Source organism: Coregonus lavaretus (assembly GCF_964263955.1).
Source record: "Coregonus lavaretus genome assembly, chromosome: 24".
NCBI classification, from domain to species: domain Eukaryota; kingdom Metazoa; phylum Chordata; class Actinopteri; order Salmoniformes; family Salmonidae; genus Coregonus; species Coregonus lavaretus.
This window is the reverse complement of record NC_140011.1, coordinates 37,813,446-37,834,009: the sequence shown is the minus strand read 5'-3', so window position 1 is coordinate 37,834,009 and position 20,564 is coordinate 37,813,446. Positions and strand designations below refer to the sequence as shown.

The window sequence follows — 20,564 nt, the reverse complement described above, 5'->3', positions numbered from 1 at the left end:
TTCACAACAGGGCATGTGAGCGACATGTTTCACTTACACAGCAGCACAGCCCACTGTAATGGATGCTGTTGGTAAAAAAATGATAGAGGAAAGAGGATGTAGTTTTGTTATATGCTGATTTATACCGAAAAACGGTGTGGACAAAACATTAGGAACACCTGCTCTTTCCATAACATAGACTGACCAGGTGAAAGCTATGATCCCTTATTGTTGTCACCTATTAAATCCACTTTAATCAGTGTAGATGAAAGGGAGGAGACAGGTTAAAGAAGGATTTTTAAGCCTTGAGACATGGATTGTCTATGTGTGCCAGTCAGAGGGTAAATGGGCAAGACAAAATATTTAAGTGCCTTTGAACGGGGTATGGTAGTAGGTGCCAGGCACGCTGGTTTGAGTGTGTCAAGAACTGCAACGCTGCTGGATTTTTCACGCTCAACAGCTTCCCATGTGTATCAAGAATGGTCCACCACCCAAAGGACATCCAGCCAACTTGGCACAACTGTGGGAAGCATTGGAGTCAACATGGGCCAGCATCCCTGTGGAACACTTTCGACACCTTGTAGAGTCCATGCCCCGATGTATTGAGGCTGTTTTGAGGGCAAAAGGAGATGCAACTCAATATTAGGAAGGTGTTCCTAATGTTTTGTACACTCAGTGTATATTTCATAATACCTCCATTATGTGAAGGTATATCTGAGATGTGTAATAGGGCAAAACCCTGTTTATGTCCATGTTTCTGATCTGTGCTGCAGTGGTCAAAGTAATCTTCAGCCTGACTCCAATAGGATTGACTGAGTGTGAGGGTAAGCTGATGAGCTTGGTGTCGGCTGGTGTGTTCCTACAGACAAACAGATTGACTTTGCCTTATATTTATTTGCATTCACATAACTGCTCAATGATGCCTCTTGCATCACAGTGGCCTGTAGATGGAAGTCAGTGGAGGCTGCTGAGGGGAGGACGGCTCATAATAATGGCTGGAATGAAGTAAATGGAATGGTATCAAAAACATGGTTTTCATGTGTTTGATTCCATTAGACTCCATTCCATCCATTAGACTCCATTCCAGCCATTATTATGAGCCGTCCTCCCCTCAGCAGCCTCCACTGATGGAAGTATATCTCCATCTTAACCTATGCAAAGTTTTATTAGTGAAGACGAGTCTTATTCACTTCAAGTCCTTAAAGTTCTGAGCCTTACATGCATTTGCCTCACACATATGAGGAGAGTCTGATATAGAACAACTAGCTCAGCAGTATCAGCAGGATATTATTATAATAATATATGCTATTTAGCAGACACTTTTATCCAAAGCGACTTACAGTCGTGTGCATACATTTTTAAGTACAGGTGGTCTTGGGAATCAAACCCACTATCCGGGCATTAAAGCGCCATGCTCTAACAAATGAGCTAAAGAGGATGTTGCAGTAGGATGTTGGAGTTGCTACAGTATATATTAAGAGTCTAAGGACCTCTACTGATGTTGCAGTAGGATGTTGGAGTTGCTACAGTATATAGTAAGAGTCTAAGGACCTCTACTGCTGTTGCAGTAGGATGTTGGAGTTGCTACAGTATATAGTAAGAGTCTAAGGACCTCTACTGCTGTTGCAGTAGGATGTTGGAGTTGCTACAGTATATAGTAAGAGTCTAAGGACCTCTACTGCTGTTGGAGTTTCTACAGTATGTTGTGATGGCTTTATGTTTCTCTGCTATTCTATAGAGAGATTATATTTGACCCAGATCTCTCCTATTCTTTCTCTGTCATTTGTTCATTTTATTCATCATGTAGAAACATTAATTTTCATACTTGTTTTGCCAATGCTTTATAATCAATTCCAGAAGACAGAATGAGAACATGCGGGTCAAATTGGACCCCATTACATTCATGTGCTATTTAAGGTGCTATCTGATCAAAGAGGGTCACTACTGTTAACGTCCACACACTTACTGAGTAGGATGAAAACAAAGTAGAACAGCTTGAGAACAGGACTGAGGCAATAACCAGGTATGAATAAAACACAACAGTCATACCACAAAGATAATAACAGTCATACCACAAAGATAATAACAGTCATACCACAAAGATAATAACAGTCATACCACAAAGATAATAAAGTTCTATATTTCTCTTCTCCTCCTGCCTTCTTTCTGCAGATGTCCTTCCCAGGGAATGTCCACCTGGTGGTGGTCCTGCAGCCCACCAGCATCCAGACTTCAGCCAGGATGACTTCATGCTCAAGATGCCTGTAAGATGTGAAGATGATGAAACCAAGTCTTTTTAGGATTGTTAAGCAAATACCAATATAGTGTATAACGTGGTTAAGGGACAGTATGGGGTGATCACTGTGGATGTTGAACTAGTTGTTTCAACAGTCTGACGTAACATAAAGACTGTGAAGGGGTCTATTATAACAGTAATCATTTTACCCCCCCATAAAAATATATATATATATATATTTTTTTTAAATAATAATAATAATACAAAATATAAAAAAAAACAAAAAAAGTATTATTGATTCTGGTTGTCATGGTGGTTCTGTGTTGTACCCCTTGGTCTGCGACTCTGCGTCCCTCCACAGGTGGTCATGCTCAGCTCAGTTACAGACCTTCTTCGCTACATCGATGAGAACCAGCTGACCTCAGAGTTTGGTGGAACTCTGGAGTACTGCCATAGTGACTGGATTGTCCTTCGTACATTTTACATTTACCCTTTAGTCATTTAGCAGACGCTCTTATCCAGAGCGACTTACAGTTAGTGAGTGCATACATTTTTATTTTTTATACTGGAATCGAACCCACAACCCTGGCGTTGCAAATGCCATGCTCTACCAACTGAGCTACATCCCTACGGTAAACATGCATTCCCACAGTGTCACCTACAGCAACACGTCGATTATAGGCAGACCTGGTATTTTGGAATACTGTCCACATCAACAACATGTACACAATTAAACAGCAAGGCAGCCTAGATTTGCAATGTGGCCGAATACATAACAAATTAGGGCTTTTGGTAAAAGACAGAAATGCATTATCGTTTGTCTCCCTCTGCAGGCTATTGAGAGATTTGCTGTGACGGTAAAGGAGATAGCCCAGTTGTTCGGCACGAAGCTCGCTGAGACCGAGCTACCAGATGAGGCCGACGCCATCGAGTTCCAACTCAGGTCCCAAGCTGACCAAAACAGGCAGCTGAAAGTAAGACATCTCCCATGACAACCTTGAAAGTGTTCTTTCATTGTAAGTCTGTAGTAGTAGAGCATAGAGTAGAACTGAACAGTCAAATGTACAAGATGGCGCCGTACTGAATGGCTGCTGTTTTGCAAGCTCCAGCCCAACTTTGCTATTTTGTGATTATTTTGTAGTTTATTTTTACGAAATGTATCCGCTATTATTTCTTACAACCGACAATAAATGTTGAACATCAGATCGGTGTAAGGTTCTGTATTTATTTTCTTAGTCAACCTTGTGTTCTTGTACTTAGCCCTGTTTCTTTGTGTTCTTGAACGTAGCCCTGTTTCTTTGTGTTCTTGAACGTAGCCCTGTCTTTCATTTTTGTTCATTGATTTCACCTGTGTTAGTTGCTCACCTGGTCTCATTAGCTCCTTATTTAGTTCAGTTCATTCTGTTTGTGCCTTGTGAGGTATTGTTCGTTTTGACGCTACTAAACCTTTGCCTAGCTCGTTTGTGAGAACCAGTCCTAGTTTTTGATTCTCCTGCCTGTTTGCCTACCTGTGTATGACCATTGCCTGCCTGTGACCACGATTCCTGCCTTCTGCGAAATAAACACCTGCCGCGCTCTGCGTGTGAATCTACACCTTTTTCTTCCTGAGTATTCATTACAATCGGAAGTTACTCACCCCAATTCCGGCTTCTACTTCAACTCATCGGCCCTCTGTAATTTCAACCCAATTTTCGACCTACCCAAGAGGAAACCCCGGCGTTACAGAGACTAGATCCTGTGATGTTATGAATAACAGAATAACAATTATTTGCAGGATGACATCCGGTCAGTGATGAGGGAGGCCCGTTACCTGCTGTCCAACCTAGAAGCACGCAAGGCTGATGGCCAAGAGGATAGAGATATCAAACAGGACTGGGACACAGTACAGAGGTACAGTAAACGTGTATTATATATATTTATTGGTTGTCACATATTAATGATGCAACATAACAATCATTTAATTCTTCAGGCGTACTTTTAAAAAGATGGGTCACATGATAAAGTGTGTCCACGTTGGTGTGTAGTATATTTTGATCTCAGGTTATCGTGGTAATGGTAGCCATGCGGTTCTGGAGGGATTATTGTTTTGAGAGATTTAAGTGTCGACCTGTAGCTTGTGTTCCATCTGTTTCCCTCAGGCTTCTGGGCCAACTACGAGACATGGAGATGGGTTTTTTGAGAAGCGTCACCTGACGCTGCAACAGTACCTCCAATTGATGAGATTAGCTTTAATGAGGTCTGTTTAGAGTGGTAAAGTGTCAATCTGTGTTATATTGACCAACAAACGGTAATAACATTTTAGTGTCAAAAGTACTAACTTCCTTTTTGCTGTGGCTCAGATGGAGGAGACCCTGGAGCAGCTGATTGGTCAGGAGAAGGAGGTCGCTGCGGTGGGCGGACTGTGGCCAGACAGAACAGCTACTGAAAGACCTGGAGTCACTGGACACCCACGTACAGGTCATGGTCCGACTACATAATCTACCCGCGTACAGGTCATGGTCCCACTGCACAAACTACCCATGCACACTTTACCCTGATCTAGTACATCTTCATTAGATTATAGTTTCTGACAGAGAAACATAACCTACTCCAGACAGGTACGGTATGATGGGGTTTTGTGGTTGTTAGGAGGAGCTGGGCCGTGCCCAGATCATCCTGCACGGCCACCAATTACCACTACGTTCTGGCCCTGATCATCCAGTGCTGTAACGAGCTGCGACACCACTGTGACATGCTGACCACTGCCATCCGAGCCAAACTGGCTGCCCTCACCCTCAAACGCCACCTGCTGCTGCGTCTGGAGGAGGTATGCAAACACCTACACACACAATTATAACCCCATCCCTCCATATCCTGGTCCAGGGGCTCCTCCATCTAAGCAACAGGAAAAATGAAGTTAGTCTGTGATGGTCAGTGTATCATGCTACCATGCGTTTTTGTCTGCCTTCAGGCCCGGCGCTGGTGTGACGAGGGGGCTTACCTCTTATCCAATCAGCTGGTAGATAAGTTCCAGTCCAAGGAGGGAGTGCAGGCAGCGCTGCAGGATATAGAGACTCCAGGAGGAGGCACCGTCGTGTCTGAGCTAAAGCCCTGATGTCCTCAGTCTGGAGTTTGAGGCCATCCTGACCCCTCAGCTACAGGTATACTGTACATCCCTGCTTCGGTGTCAGTCACTTTTCCACCCAGCCTTGCTCCAAGCCATCCCAAAGCGCTCTTGTATGACGATAACATCCGGTAACTGCCAACAAGGCAAACATTACATATTTCTGTCATCAATACTACAATGCAGCTACGGTAATGCTAATACTATCATTATCAACAACCTACTGTTGCCAGCACTTCCCAACTGTCTCCATCATGCAGATCAAATAGGCCTATCGACTTCTATCAGTAACATCTCCAATCGCTCTCACTCAGACTCAGATTGGGGTGGCCATTGAGATGCTGTCTGCCATGCAGGGAATGATCCACAACAGACAGGCGTGTCTGAGGAAGCTGGCTGACAATCAGGTTCCGGCCCATCCAGCTAGTGGCCCCTCCGCCTGAGCACTCTCCCCGATGCAAATCCCCCCCCCCCCTTAGTACGTTACCATAAATACACAACTCTTACCCAGGCCTAAGGGACACTGGATGTAAATGTACAGTGACTTTTCAAATCAAAATCTAATTTTATTTGTCACATGCACCGACTACAACAGGTGTAGACCTTACCGTGAAATGCTTACTTACAAGCCCTTAACCAACAATGCAGTTTTAAGAAAATACAGTTAAGAAAATATTTACTAAATGCAAATAGTCCAGATGGACCTGCATTACTAGCTGTTTGGGGTTTTAGGCTGGGTTTCTGTACAGCACTTCGAGATATTAGCTGATGTAAGAAGGGCTATATAAAATAAAATTGATTGATTGATGGCCATTTGATTAATTGTTCAGCAGTCTTATGGCTTGGGGGTAGAAGCTGTTAAGGAGCCTTTTGGACCTCACACTGATTATTAGGTATGTTAGAAAAGATTTTTCAAGAATAATAGTGGACATTCAGCAGTGTGTCTCCCTCAAGTCAGGTAAAGTATAAAAAAATAATAATAATAATATTGTTTGTGTCCTTATGTCTGCAGGTGTAGATTTCAACTCTCGGTTCTCTTTTGTCCTCTTACCTGGCAGCTCGGAAACCCCTAGAATGGTGACAGTTGGGTTATTACACATGAAGATCAAAAGGTTCTGTAACATCTACTGCATTAATTAACTGACTTTGTCTGTTATCTGACCAGAACATTTAATCAGGTTCACATTTAATTTAATAAAGCAATTGCCCTTACTGGTGCTTCTGTCTCGCTCTTTCTCTCTGTGCATCTTGCTGACTGTGCTCTGTGTCTTCAGACACATAATGAAATAGCTTATTGAGACAGAGAGGATATATGTAGAGGAGCTGCTCTGTCTTGCTGGTAAGGTGTTTCATTTGAAAGTTGCACAGACACACAAACCACCCCAACGGGTACAGCATAAAAACCAAGTCTTCCCTAGGGTTATAGAGCAGAGATGGATAACCTTGTCCTCTCTAACCTTCTGTCCTGCGCAGCAAGAAGGAGGTCCTCTTTGGAAATATGCCAGAGATCTACAAATTCCACAGCAGGCAAGGATGTACACACATACATTCTCTTTCTCTCGCTCTCACACACACTGAACAACTGATGAGCAGAAGCTCTGACTCATTTTTTACAGAGTGAATAGTGTATTGATTGAAGTTAAGCCTGCCATGTCCGCCCCTCCTCTATGCAGGACCTTCCTCCAGGACTTGGAGTGCCTGGAAACTCCTGAGATGGTTGGAGCCTGCTTTTTACAACAGTGGAGCAAGCTTGTGATCACCCCTTTCTGACCCAGTGTCAGCATGTGTTATGTGGTCATCAGTCAGAGACACCTGTAACCATGCTTTTGAGATTTCTGTCATTTCAGAAAGAGAAGTTTCAGGTGTATGAGCACTACTGTCAGAACAAGCCACACAGAGTTGCTATGGAGAGAGTGCTCTGCTTGGCCATTCTTCCAGGTACTATGGCTAAGTGCACTGCCAAGCTTTATTGTTGACCTGAGATGCACTTCTGCTTACCTTCTGCTCCAGTTTGACCAGCCCGCTGAGGTCTTTGTCCACAGCTCCGGGGAGATCTACATAGTGGACGGGGACAGAGGGATGAACAACTGCCTCACCAAACTGTGGTTGATGCACTCTATTATAGGCCGTGTTCCAGACGGACTACATTGCAGACACATGCCAGATCTCAGAACGCCTGGATTAGTGTTTAACATATCAGTTAACCAAATCATATGATATAGCAATCTGATGCCTGACTGTTCAGTCTGACGTGGGCATAGAACCATTGGCTGATGCAATGCAACGTCTGCAATGTAGTTGGCCAGGAACACGACCATAATCATTCGGTAAGAGGTTAACGTGTATATTTAAATAGATTCAAATGAGCCAGGCAAAGCACTTATTGGACAAATCAAAGATGCCATTTTCTCCCTATACTGCTCATTTTAATAATTATTTACCCCAGGCTCACTAAGGCATAAAGTCCTGTGTATGAAACATGCTACACCAATCAGGAACTCTTAACCAGCTCTATATTTACTGTTTAGTTCTTATGGAGGTCTAGAAAAGTATTGCATGTCCAACTAACCAATCTCACTGGTCATTTACTTTAGTGGCTTGACGTTAAACCTCATGATACTAACTGTAAGTCGCTCTGGATAAGAGCGTCTGCTAAATGACAAATGTAAATATCCTTTAATCTATTGATAAAACGTTTATTTTATTTTTGATTTGAAGTTATAGTTTTGACGTCTTCTGGGTAGATTTGAGACATTTCAATCTTTCTGTGGCGATTTTAGCATGTAAATCTTGGTGGGGCTGACAAAAAAGAATGATGCATGCCAGCGAAGACACAACACAAACCAATACATTCATTGCAATATAACGGTGACAAACGGTGCCCACAAACTGTCCCAAAAGCAGAGCTTTCTTTTCAGAACCATGGAGTCCTTACCACTGCTATACCTGGATCTACTAGCTTCCATGTTGGGTGTTTGTTCCCCATGTTCTCTATTGTGGTGTGATCTGTCTGTCTGCATGCTAGTAGTTTGGTTAAACTACCTGTAGTTTTAAAGTCCCTTTTATCTGCCCCCTTTCCCTCTCTCTCCGAAGACATTCCCCCTATTCAACTCTCGGAGCAGACTCCTTTGTTTCCTCCCTCTACTGACAGATGATGCTTTTTGCATGTCCTCTCATGTCTCCATGTTTTACAATTTGCATGGTGAACAAAGAGACCATTGTGATTTCATGGAAATGTTAAAAAATGTAATCGGTCATAGCATGTGGGTTTGTTTGTGGATTTCCATCATAGCTTGGTTTCAACTCATCTCCAACCTACTGACTGTGATGTCAGGATTGTTTCTGTGGTGTGATCTAGAGCAGGAGTATTCAACTCTGACCCTACGAGGTCCGCAGCCTGCTGGTTTTCTGTTCTACCTGATCATTAATTGCACCCACCTGGTGTCCCAGGTCTAAATCAGTCCCTGATGTGAGGGGAACAATTAAACAAAGCAGTGGAACTGGCTTGGAGGTCCAGAGTTGAGTTTGAGGGGTCTAGAGGATAAGGTGCCTAGGGCCAAGCCTGTGACCATGTGGATATTGTGTTTCTACCCCATTCCTTTGCGACTTGGGACAGTCTGTCTCGTACGACAGTGTGCATGCCGTGGAGTCCCTGGCAGATCGCTGGCTGCTCAGGTAGTTTTGATGTCCTTCCTCACAGTAAGATCCCAGACCAGTCCCTCAGCACGGAGGAGGCCGCATCGTCAGGCCGCACTAGCCCCGTGGTCTTCTCCCCGTAGCCCCAGCACAATAACCGACGCAGTGAGTCAGCGTGGGAAACAGCTGCAATTTTGTCACACCAACTCACTTTAGTAGTAGAGCAGACTCCATGTCTATTAGATGGGCCTGTCAGTGAGGTTTTCCCACTGGAAATTTCAGCATGTAACAGTGGAATTTTGTTTGTGTATTCAGTGGAAAGGTATTCTACATGAAGGGTTTTGAAAGTGTCTAACATAAGTGACATTTAGGTGTATAGTAAGTAATGAGGCCTTTGACTTGAGGGTGGTTGTATTTGAGAGGTTCTGTCTGTCAAACGTAGGTTGTGCTGGCACCTCCAACTCAGTGGACATTTTTGAGGGGTCCGGAGGACTGCAGCATGACTGACCTGTCAGACTCTGACGAGGATGACCACACTACTCCACTGGTGAGCCGGTCTAAACTTCATTGTAGTGTTTTTTTTAAACAGTTGGAAGTAATTGTTAATGTCAGACACTTAGTGCACTGTGTAAAATATGATGCTATTGTCATTCTGTGTTTTATTACTGATCTTAAGGTCACATTCGTCCCTCTCGCAGGTTCCTGGGAGGTACAGGGCCCTGGTGGAAAGTAGTGTGTGTGTAGTACAGATGACCTCATCATTAAGTGTGGTGATGTCATCTAGCTGCTGCATCAGGACACTGTAGGGAGGTGGTAAGGCACAGTAATATCACTACCACTCTTACTGTTAGTTGCTGTTGTTACTACTCTAGTACTCCTGGTTCTCTCTCTGTCAGGCTTGTGAGGAATGTCAGTCGTTGTGATGAGGGGCGCTCATGCAGGATAGGAGGTGAGGGGTTCCCAATGGACCACTAGTAGAGATCACTGTTCTTGTCGTTATATTAGCATGGATGAATGTCCTCATACCTGCGCATTAATCTTACTACCTATATGTTTCGTTTACTCTTCCAGGGAATGAGATAACCAGGAAGCTCAGCTCTCTGAGTGAACCATGTGCCATCCATCCTCAGTCTGGACACAAAGACACAACTCCTGTCATCACAACTGTCGTCGTGCTGCTATCATTCCCATCCAAGGTCATGTTGCCTGGAGTCTCTAGAGGCCTTCAACATGCTGCCGGAGACAGACCAGTTATCAATCAAACCACAGGATCTGAAGGGTCAGCAATGTCTTCTTGCCTTCTGTCTCCACCAATGAAATACACTGCTCAAAAAAATAAAGGGAACACTAAAATAACACATCCTAGATCTGAATGAATGAAATAATCTTATTAAACACTTTTTTCTTTACATAGTTGAATATGCTGACAACAAAATCACACAAATTATCAATGGAAATCAAATTTATCAACCCATGGAGGTCTGGATTTGGAGTCACCCTCAAAATTAAAGTGGAAAACCACACTACAGGCTGATCCAACTTTGATATAATGTCCTTAAAACAAGTCAAAATGAGGCTCAGTAGTGTGTGTGGCCTCCACGTGCCTGTATGACCTCCCTACAACGCCTGGGCATGCTCCTGATGAGGTGGCGGATGGTCTCCTGAGGGATCTCCTCCCAGACCTGGACTAAAGCATCTGCCAACTCCTGGACAGTCTGTGGTGCAACGTGGCGTTGGTGGATGGAGCGAGACATGATGTCCCAGATGTGCTCAATTGGATTCAGGTCTGGGGAACGGGCGGGCCAGTCCATAGCATCAATGCCTTCCTCTTGCAGGAACTGCTGACACACTCCAGTCACATGAGGTCTAGCATTGTCTTGCATTAGGAGGAACAAGGGGTTTGAGGATCTCACCACTGTACCTAATGGCAGTCAGGCTACCTCTGGCGAGCACATGGAGGGCTGTGCGGCCCCCCAAAGAAATGCCACCCCACACCATGACTGACCCACCGCCAAACTGGTCATGCTGGAGGATGTTGCAGGCAGCAGAACGTTCTCCACGGCGTCTCCAGACTCTGTCACGTGCTCAGTGTGAACCTGCTTTCATCTGTGAAGAGCACAGGGCGCCAGTGGTGAATTTGCCAATCTTGGTGTTCTCTGGCAAATGCCAAACGTCCTGCACGGTGTTGGGCTGTAAGCACAACCCCCACCTGTGGACGTCGGGCCCTCATACCACCCTCATGGAGTCTGTTTCTGACCGTTTGAGCAGACACATGCACATTTGTAGCCTGCTGGAGGTCATTTTGCAGGGCTCTGGCAGTGCTCCTCCTGCTCCTCCTTGCACAAAGGCGGCAGTAGCGGTCCTGCTGCTGGGTTGTTGGCCTCCTCCACGTCTCCTGATGTACTGGCCTGTCTCCTGGTAGCGCCTCCATGCTCTGGACACTACGCTGACAGACACAGTAAACCTTCTTGCCACAGCTCGCATTGATGTGCCATCCTGGATGAGCTGCACTACCTGAGCCACTTGTGTGGGTTGTAGACTCCGTCTCATGCTACCACTAGAGTGAAAGCACCGCCAGCATTCAAAAGTGACCAAAACATCAGCCAGGAAGCATAGGAACTGAGAAGTGGTCTGTGGTCACCACCTGCAAAACCAGTCCTTTATTGGGGGTGTCTTGCTAATTGCCTATAATTTCCACCTGTTGTCTATTCCATTTGCACAACAGCATGTGACATGTATTGTCAATCAGTGTTGCTTCCTAAGTGGACAGTTTGATTTCACAGAAGTGTGATTGACTTGGAGTTACATTGTGTTGTTTAAGTGTTCCCTTAATTTTTTTTTGAGCAGTGTAATTGAGACCATATTAATACCATGACAATAAACCACAAGGACATGTTTCTACATTTCCTCCAGAGGGTGCAAGTGTTGCCCTGCAATGTTAGGGTAAATCCCTACCCACATCAAGCAAACAGACAACCTCAAGCACAAGGTAATGGACCAAATCTACCCTTCAACCCCAGGCGACATCCCACAAAGAACTGCTGTTCAAACCCAGGCAGCATCACAACATCACCTCAAATAACTGCTCTTCAACCCCAGGCAGCATCACAGCAAAGAACTGCTCTTCAACCCCAGGCAGCATCACCTCAAAGAACTGCTCTTCAACCCCAGGCAGCATCACCTCAAAGAACTGCTCTTCAACCCCAGGCAGCATCACAGCATCACCTCAAAGAACTGCAAATCATCATAGCCATAGGATCTCCATGTGGATGAGATGCATGAACTGTTTCAGATCCACTATGAATATTTACTAAGGAAGGGACTGTTTTACTTCTGGTACAGTACAAGTCAATCAATCTCAATTTTTTAAACCTTTGTGTATAGCCATCATGGTTTGAGAGAGAGGCCATATCAGATTTCAACATACTGTATCATCAGTACCAGGTTATGTGCCAAAACATGCTACTGTCCATTTTCCCTGTGCGCTTTATTTGTTACAACCTCATTTTGTACAACTCCCATTATCCACAATTACTATGGTAAATTGGCTGGCTTCCAGTTGAAGCTCGCATCTGCTACAAGACCATGGTGCTTGCCTACGGAGCTGTGAGGGGAACGGCACCTCCATACCTTCAGGCTCTGATCAGTCCCTACACCCAAACGAGGGCATTGCGTTCATCCACCTCTGGCCTGCTGGCCCCCCTACCTCTGCGGAAGCACAGTTCCCGCTCAGCCCAGTCAAAACTGTTCGCTGCTCTGGCACCCCAATGGTGGAACAAGCTCCCTCACGACGCCAGGACAGCAGAGTCACTCACCACCTTCCGGAGACACTTGAAACCCCACCTCTTTAAGGAATACCTGGGATAGGATAAAGTAATCCTTCTACCCCCCCTTACCCCACCCCACCCCAAAAAAATAAAAAATAAACATATTGTAAAGTGTTATCCCACTGGCTATAAGGTGAATGCACCAATTTGTAAGTCGCTCTGGATAAGAGCGTCTGCTAAATGACGTAAATGTAATGTAAATATCTTACATTTCAGTGTGAAAGCTAAAAGCAAGAAAACCGCGCCAAGCTACGTATTTCTATGCTCACTATTCTGCATAAATGATAACAGGGTCATGCAGGAGGTCAGTTGAACGCCTGCATCACCCTGCCCAAGCTTATGTTTATGTGCACTGAAGTTTTGTTCCAGTAGGGGGTGGTGTGTCAGTGGTCTGACCATTGACATGAGACGAGGGTCCTGCAAGTTTCAACGTTTATTTGCCATGCCATGTTCACAGGATGCAACCGGTGTAAAACAGTACAGTGAAATTCTTATCTTGAGAGCTCTTTCCCAACAAGAAAGTGATAATAATATAGAATAAAAAATAAAATTGAGTTAGAAACACGAGAATGCAAGTATATACAGGTCAGTGCCAGTACCTTATTCATTGTGTAAGGGTACTGGACTGGTTGAGGTGGGTTTATACATAAAACGTGAATGATAGTAGGATATACATGCAAACAGGGCTGAAAAATGACTGTTAGCAGGAATATATAAATACTTATGGTAAGATACTAGTGGTAATATATACATGTAAACAGGAGTAATAGTGACCAGTAGCAGGATAAATAGTAATGGTAATGGCAATCAATAATCAATGGACAGCAGTGTAATGGAGTAATAAATCTAATCAATAATAATTTTTGCAGCAGCATAGGTTGTGTCTGAGTGGGTAGAGACCTGTGGATGGCAGTAGTTGTTAGCCATTTAACAGCCTTATGGCCAGGGGATACAGTGCCTTGCAAAAGTATTCATCCCCCTTGGTGTTTTTCTTATTTTGTTGCATTACAACCTGTCATTTAAATTGATTTTTATTTGGATTTCATGTAATGGACATACACAAAATAGTCAAAATTGGTGAAATGAAATAAATAACTAATTTCTAAAAATTCTAAAAAATAAATAACGGAAAGGTGGTGCGTGCATATGTATTCACCTCCTTTGCTATGAAGCCCCTAAATAAGATCTGGTGCAACCACTTACCTTCAGAAGTCACATAATTAGATAAATAAAGTCCACCTGTGTGCAATCTGTGTCACATGATCTGTCACACGATCTCAGTATATATACACCTGTTCTGAAAGGCCCCAGAGTCTGCAACACCACTAAGCAAGGGGCACCACCAAGCAAGCTGTCACGACTTCCTCCGAAGCTGCCTCCTCTCCTTGTTCGGGCAGGCTTCGGCGTTCGTCGTCACCGGCCTTCTAGCCACTGCCGCTCCTCATATCTTCATTACATTTGTTTTGTCACACACCTGGTTCATATCCCCTTATCAGTACCTGTATGAGTGTTCCCTCTGCCCGCTTGTCTTTGTGTGTGATTGTTTATAGTAGAGGAGATTATAGCTCGGTGGAGCTCAATTTCTATTGCTGTGTTATTCACCCGTGTCTTTATTCCCCAGTGCGGCGGTTGTCCGCACTGGTGTGTATTACGCATTGCTGCGTACCACTGTTTATTGATTAAACCATTTATTCTGTGATTTACTCTCCTGCGTCTGGGGGGTGGGGGGGGTTTGTTTCACACACAAAAAAATATTTTGCGTCTTCAAAGTGGGAGGCATGTTGTGTAAATCAAATTATAGTAACCCCCAAACATTTTATTCCAGGTTGTAAGGCAACAAAATAGGAAAAATGCCAAGGGGGGTGAATACTTTCGCAAGCCACTGTAGAAGCTGTTTAGGAGTCTGTTTGTCTGAGCGTTGATGCACCTGTACCGCCTGCCAGACAGGAGCATGGAGAACAGTCCATGTCTCGGGTGGCTGGAGTCTTTGTAGATTTTTCAGGCCTGTGCCGTCGGCACCACCCTCTGTAGGGCCTTCTGGTTGTGAGCGGTGCAGTTGCCATACCAGATGGTGATGCAACCAGTCAGGATGCTCTCAATGGTGCAGCTGTAAACGTTCCTGAGGATCTGAGGGGCCGTGCCAAATCGTATCAGCCTCCTGAGGGACAAGAGGCGTTGCCGGCCGTTCTTCACGACTGTGCTGGTATGAGAGGACCATGTTAAGTCCTCACTGATGTGGACACAGAGGAACCTGAAGCTCTTGACCCTCTCCACTGCGGCCTTGTCGATGTGGATCAACCCCCCCTGTTGTTGAGGGAAAGCTTGTTGTCCTGGCACCACACTGCCAGTTCTCTGACCACCTCCCTGTCGGCTGTCTCATCGCCATTGGTGATCAGACCTACCATGTCGGGTCGTCAGCAAACTTGATGATGGAGTTGGAGTCGTGTGTTGCCACACAGTCATGGGTAAACAGGGAGTACAGGAGGGGGCTAAACACCCCCCCCGTGTTGAGGGTTAGTGTGGCAGAGGTGTTGTTGCCTAGTCTCACCACCTGGGCTCGGCACGTCAGGAAGTCCAGGATCCAGTTGCAGAGGGAGGTGTTCAGTCCCAGGTTCCCGAGCTTGGTGACGAGCACTACGGTATTGAACGCTGAGCTGTAGTTGATGAACAGCATTCTCACATAGTTATTCCTCTTGTTCAGGTGGGAGAGGGCAGTGTGGATTGAGATTGTATCATCTGTAGATCAGTTGGGGCGGTGTGCAAATTGGAGTGGGTCTGGGATGATGGAGGTGATGTGTGCCATGACTAGCCTTTTAAAGCACTTCATTGTTACAGATGTTAGTGCTACAATGGGAAGTCATAGCCTTAGATTTCTTGGGAACAGGAATGATGGTGGTCAGCTAGAGACGTGGGGATTACAGACTGGGACAAGGAGAGGTTGAATATGACCTTGAAGATGCCTGCCAGCTGCCTTGCGAGTGTTGACTAGATAAAAAACCTTACTCACGTTGGCCTCAGAGAGTGAAATCTCCCAATCCTCTGGGACGGTGGGGGCCCTCGTGCACAGCTCAGTGTTGTTTTGTCAAAATGTGCATGAAATGCATTGAGTTTGTCTGGTAGAGAGGCATCATTGGATAGATCACAGCTAGGTCTACCTTTGTAATCCTTAATGGACTGTAGCCCATGCCACCTGCATCGAGCGTCGGAGCCGGTCTAAAAGGATTCCACCTTGTTCCTATATTGTCATTTTGCCTGTTTGATGGCTCTGCGGAGGTTGTAGCGGACTTCTTGTACACGTTCATGTCCTCAGCCGTAGCATCGAGGTTGGCTGTGATAGCTCTGTCCTTTAGCTTAGCACTTACCTCAGTATTAATCCAGGGTTTATGATTTGGGAAGCAGCTAACCTTTACTGTGGAGACAACATCGGTGATGCATTTCCTGATGAAGCCCGAGACAGAGGTGATTACCTCGTTGTTGCTATTGGCGGAGTCCCGAAACATATTCCAGTCAACACTAGCAGTCCTACAACTTAGCTTCCGATTTGGAGGACCATTTCTCTACGGAGCACGTCACGAGCACTTCCTTTTTTGAGCTTCTGTTTGTAAACAGGAAGCGGGAGTATAGAGACGTGATCTGATTTGCCGAAGGGGGGATGAGGGAGGGCCTTGTATGCTTGCTTGTGGGTTGTGTAAATGGTCAGCATGCTTCAGTTCAGCTGGCGCCTAGCCGAAATCGGCTAGCCGAACCGAACAAGTGTGCTTGCATACTCCCTTAAAAGACCATCGCTTGAAAAACTAGAAAAAAGCGGCAATAGTACCGTTTGTCCATTTTGAGACACCATAGCCAGTATACACTTCCTCAAAATAGTCAGAATTAATCTAAGATAACTCAAGAAATCTGTCATTAACTTTTTTGCAGAGGAGATCTTAATCACGCAATTCTAGATCTAACTAAAACGTTTGGTGCAGTATTTCTCAATGAAAAAATGTGCATGAAAACGAGCCATCACTCGTTGAATGACAACAGACTTTATTGAAGAATCTCTACTGTTGATCAATCACCGACGAAGGGGCGTAGACATTGGCTCCGAAACTTCGGCTTGCCTTCAGAAAGAAATGTGTGTGTCCGAGCAGCCCCCCAAAAACTCACAAAGTCCAAAACGATCAAAAACGTCACAAAACACTTCCAACCTGTTTTGGCTGGGAAGCATGCGGATGCCTTAGCAGTGGTCTAGGACTTTATCGCCCCTAGTGGCGAAGGAGACTTGTTAATAGAAGTTTGGCATCACGTGTCTTAGTGACGCAGAATTGAAATCACAGGCAACAAGAAAAGCAGCCTCCGGGTGCATGTTTTCCTGCTGGTTTATAGCCTCATGCAGTTCGTTAAGCTTGTTGTTGTTGTCCTGAGGTGTTGTTGATGAAGAGACATACCCCTCCCCCTCTGGATTTCCCTGAATCCAATGACCTGTCCCCTCGGAGAATGGGGAATCCATTGAGTTGGATAGCAATGGGGGTTATCTTGTCCGAAAGCCATGGTTTAGAAAAACAGATAATATTGCAGTTACAAGAGTCCGGTTGATAGCAAATCTGCGATCGGAGATCATCCAGTGACTATAGAATGGAGGGAAGTGGTAGCCGGTTTTCCCTTTGCCTTAGTCTCAACAGGACGCCCGATCTCTTGCCTCTTTGCCGCTGTTTCCTCTTGAGTAGCCCGAAGAGTGGATTGGAGGTACATAAAGAGCCCAAGGCGGACGAGTCGAAGTTGAAATTGAGGTTAGTTACTGCTGATCTGATGTTCAACATTTTTTGTTGATCATAAGAAATGATAGTGGATACATTTAGTGCAAATAAAGTACAGATAAACGCCAAAATAATCACAAAATAGCAAGGTTGGGTCGGCGTTCTCAAGACGGCAGCCATACAGTACAGCACCATATTACTATTCCATTTTGTGCAATGCAGCGTGAGTGTGATGCGTGAGTGTGATGTTTCAGCTTATATGTAAATTCTGCACATATTGGGGATTAATGTAAATGTACAGAGAAATTCATGTGCATATATTATATGGATTAAATGATTTGACCAAATACAAGCAGATAGTCTTTCTTTACTATTTATTAGACCCTTTCTACCTTTATTGGTAATGAAGTCCAGTAAATGTTGAATGATACTGTACAAGGTGTAGTAGGTCTATGGGTCAGTCCCACATTTTTCAGAATCTGCCTGAATAGTTTAAATAATTTACAGAAGACATTCATAGACATCATTTCCCGATCCCGTTTAATAAAACAACAAAGAATAAATCAGCTCATCACACAATTTTATTAATCCAAACCTAACGGAAAGGCAGAGGTTCAGATATGATTTTGGCCTCTCAGACATCAGTCTCAGAATAGAAACCAATGCCTCCAAAACCAATGACATTGGAGATCCATCGAAAGTAGCGTGACACACGAGTGTAGATGCCATACTTCCCCTCCTTGGCGCACTCCTCGCCCCAGCTCACAATGCCCGTCAGGAACCAGGTGTCCCGGTACCGGGTGGCATGTGGACCGCCACTGTCCCCCTTGCATGAATCCTTTTGCTCGCTGTGGTAACCAGCACAGAACATGAAGCGGGACACCCGTTCTGCGCTGCTGCCCTTGCACTCTGTCCGGTCCACATAGGGCACCTCCATCTTCTGCAGAATGGAGGCTTCAGGGCCCTGGAAGCGCATCCTGCCCCAGCCGCTGACCACTGAGCTGGAGGCCTCTCTCAGCACCGTCTCAGTGAAGTCCTTGGGCCCCAGGCAGATGGGGAGGCTGTAGTCAGAGAGGCGTGAGGAGCTTCAGCAGGGCTATGTCGTGGTTGTACTGGCTTGTCTTTGCGTCGTATCGCGGGTGCATGTGATGCTCAGCAACAGAGTGGTCGTGCTCGGTCTCCTCTCTGACCTGCATGTTGTGCTCCCCTGCAGAGACACGTTGTGATCAGATACAAAAGCTGAAGAACATTTGCACATCCAAGTACTTTTTTTTGCAGGTGCTGGAGTTATAGGTGAGTTCATGAAAAATAAAAACGATAACGCAGCACACTGCTGTTCATGCTCCCAGGTGATTTTATTGACACAACGTTTCAACCCATAGGTGTTTGTTCATCAGGCAAAATCTTGGATGACTGATGAAGACCTAAGGGTCGAAACCAGTGGAGGCTGCTGAGCAGAGAACAGCTCATAATAATGGTCGGAACAGAGCAAATGGAATGGCGTCAAACACCTGGAAACCATGTGTTTAAAGTATTTGATACCATTCCCCGGATTCCGCTCCAGTCATTACCACGAGCCCGTTCTCCCCAATTAAGGTGCCACCAACCTCCTGTCGTCGAAACATGTCAATAAAACCACCTGTTAGCATGAACAGCAGTGTGTGACGTTTTTATTTGTATTTTGTATTGTGATCAGATAAACAGGATTTGAATGAGTGAAGCACAAAGACAAAATAGGCGGCATCACTCCTACCTGGTTTAACTCCACCTACCGATGAAGAAGGATCCAATCTTAATGGTAATGACCCACAGCTCACTGAGGAGAGAGCTCTGCCCGGTCAGCTTGCTCATCAGAGACAACTGGCAGAGTCCCAGAGATTAGCACAGACAACAGCAGTCTTAACACATTGACTGGAGGGGCTTAACCTCTACGAGACATTACACCAGATAGGACACATAGACAGAGACATTATACCAGATAGGGAACATAGACAGAGACATGAGACATTACACCAGATAGGACACATAGACAGAGACATTATACCAGATAGGACACATAGACAGAGACATTACACTAGATAGGACACATAGACAGAGACATTATACCAGATAGGAAACATAGACAGAGACATTATACCAGATAGGACACATAGACAGAGACATTATACCAGATAGGACACATAGACAGAGACATTATACCAGATAGGACACATAGACAGAGACATTATACCAGATAGGACACATAGACAGAGACATTATACCAGATAGGACACATAGACAGAGACATTACACCAGAGAGGACACATAGACAGAGACATTATACCAGATAGGACACATAGACAGAGACATTACACCAGAGAGGACACATAGACAGAGACATGAGACATTACACCAGATAGGGAACAGAGACAGAGACATTATACCAGATAGGACACAGAGACACTAGATAGATTAGATAAATCTTGCTAACATGCAAGTTGTAAATTCTAATTTGTGTGACAAAAAGGATAATTGGGTATCCAAATGAGTAGCTCTAACCCACTGGGTATGTCAGCGTAGCTCTACCCACTGGGTATATGAGTGTAGCTCTGTGGAAAATTATTTGCATAGCTGGCAAAGCTGTCAGCTCCTGATCCCTTACTAAAGACTCAGGCTGATGAGGTTCTTCCTCATTAATTATGTATTTTCCAATATCCAGCTGTCCTGTTGTTTTCTCCGTCTGAGCTTTGGTGACCTTTGGTGACCTTTGGTGACCTTTGGAGGATAAGAGAATAAGCACGGTATTAGGCCTCAAAAACAGGTCACACACAAAGTCACAATGTGAGCATGGTGGAGTGGTTCTACCAGCAGCCAAGTTACCTTCTAAATGTAATCCGTTAGTTACCAGTTACCTGTCCAATATTGTAATCAGTAACGTAGCTTTTGGATTGCCCAAACTCAGTAACGTAATCTGATTGCTTTCAGTTACTTTTGGATTACTTTCCCCTTAAGAGGCATTAGAAGAAGACAGAAAGGATCCATCAAAGGCATTTGGTGTGTTATCA

The 20,564-nt window shown here is 44.8% G+C and overlaps 1 protein-coding gene, 1 long non-coding RNA gene and 1 pseudogene across 3 annotated transcripts; 2 read left to right on the top strand and 1 right to left on the bottom strand.

The window, feature by feature from the left end:
- The first annotated feature begins 730 nt into the window (after positions 1-730).
- LOC311099859 (proto-oncogene DBL-like) lies at positions 731-6,458 on the top strand (annotated as a pseudogene). The gene is made up of 11 exons: positions 731-803; positions 2,152-2,243; positions 2,577-2,681; positions 3,049-3,189; positions 3,990-4,105; positions 4,354-4,455; positions 4,555-4,672; positions 4,844-5,021; positions 5,166-5,355; positions 5,633-5,796; positions 6,331-6,458. The product of its transcript is annotated as a proto-oncogene DBL-like (transcript).
- A 1,524-nt stretch (positions 6,459-7,982) lies between these two features.
- LOC311099982 lies at positions 7,983-12,863 on the top strand. The gene is made up of 4 exons (XR_014609772.1): positions 7,983-9,501; positions 9,653-9,903; positions 10,026-10,233; positions 11,868-12,863. It is a non-coding gene; the product is annotated as an uncharacterized lncRNA (long non-coding RNA).
- Positions 12,864-18,154: 5,291 nt separating this feature from the next.
- On the bottom strand, positions 18,155-19,745 carry LOC311099858 (coagulation factor IX-like; the record flags this gene model as incomplete). Its single annotated transcript, XM_084140586.1, has 5 exons — positions 18,155-18,581; positions 18,634-18,727; positions 19,293-19,380; positions 19,565-19,594; positions 19,689-19,745. The coding sequence occupies 5 exons, from the start codon at positions 19,743-19,745 to the stop codon at positions 18,155-18,157; spliced, it is 696 nt and encodes a 231-aa protein (XP_083996712.1).
- Between the last annotated feature and the right edge of the window lie 819 nt (positions 19,746-20,564).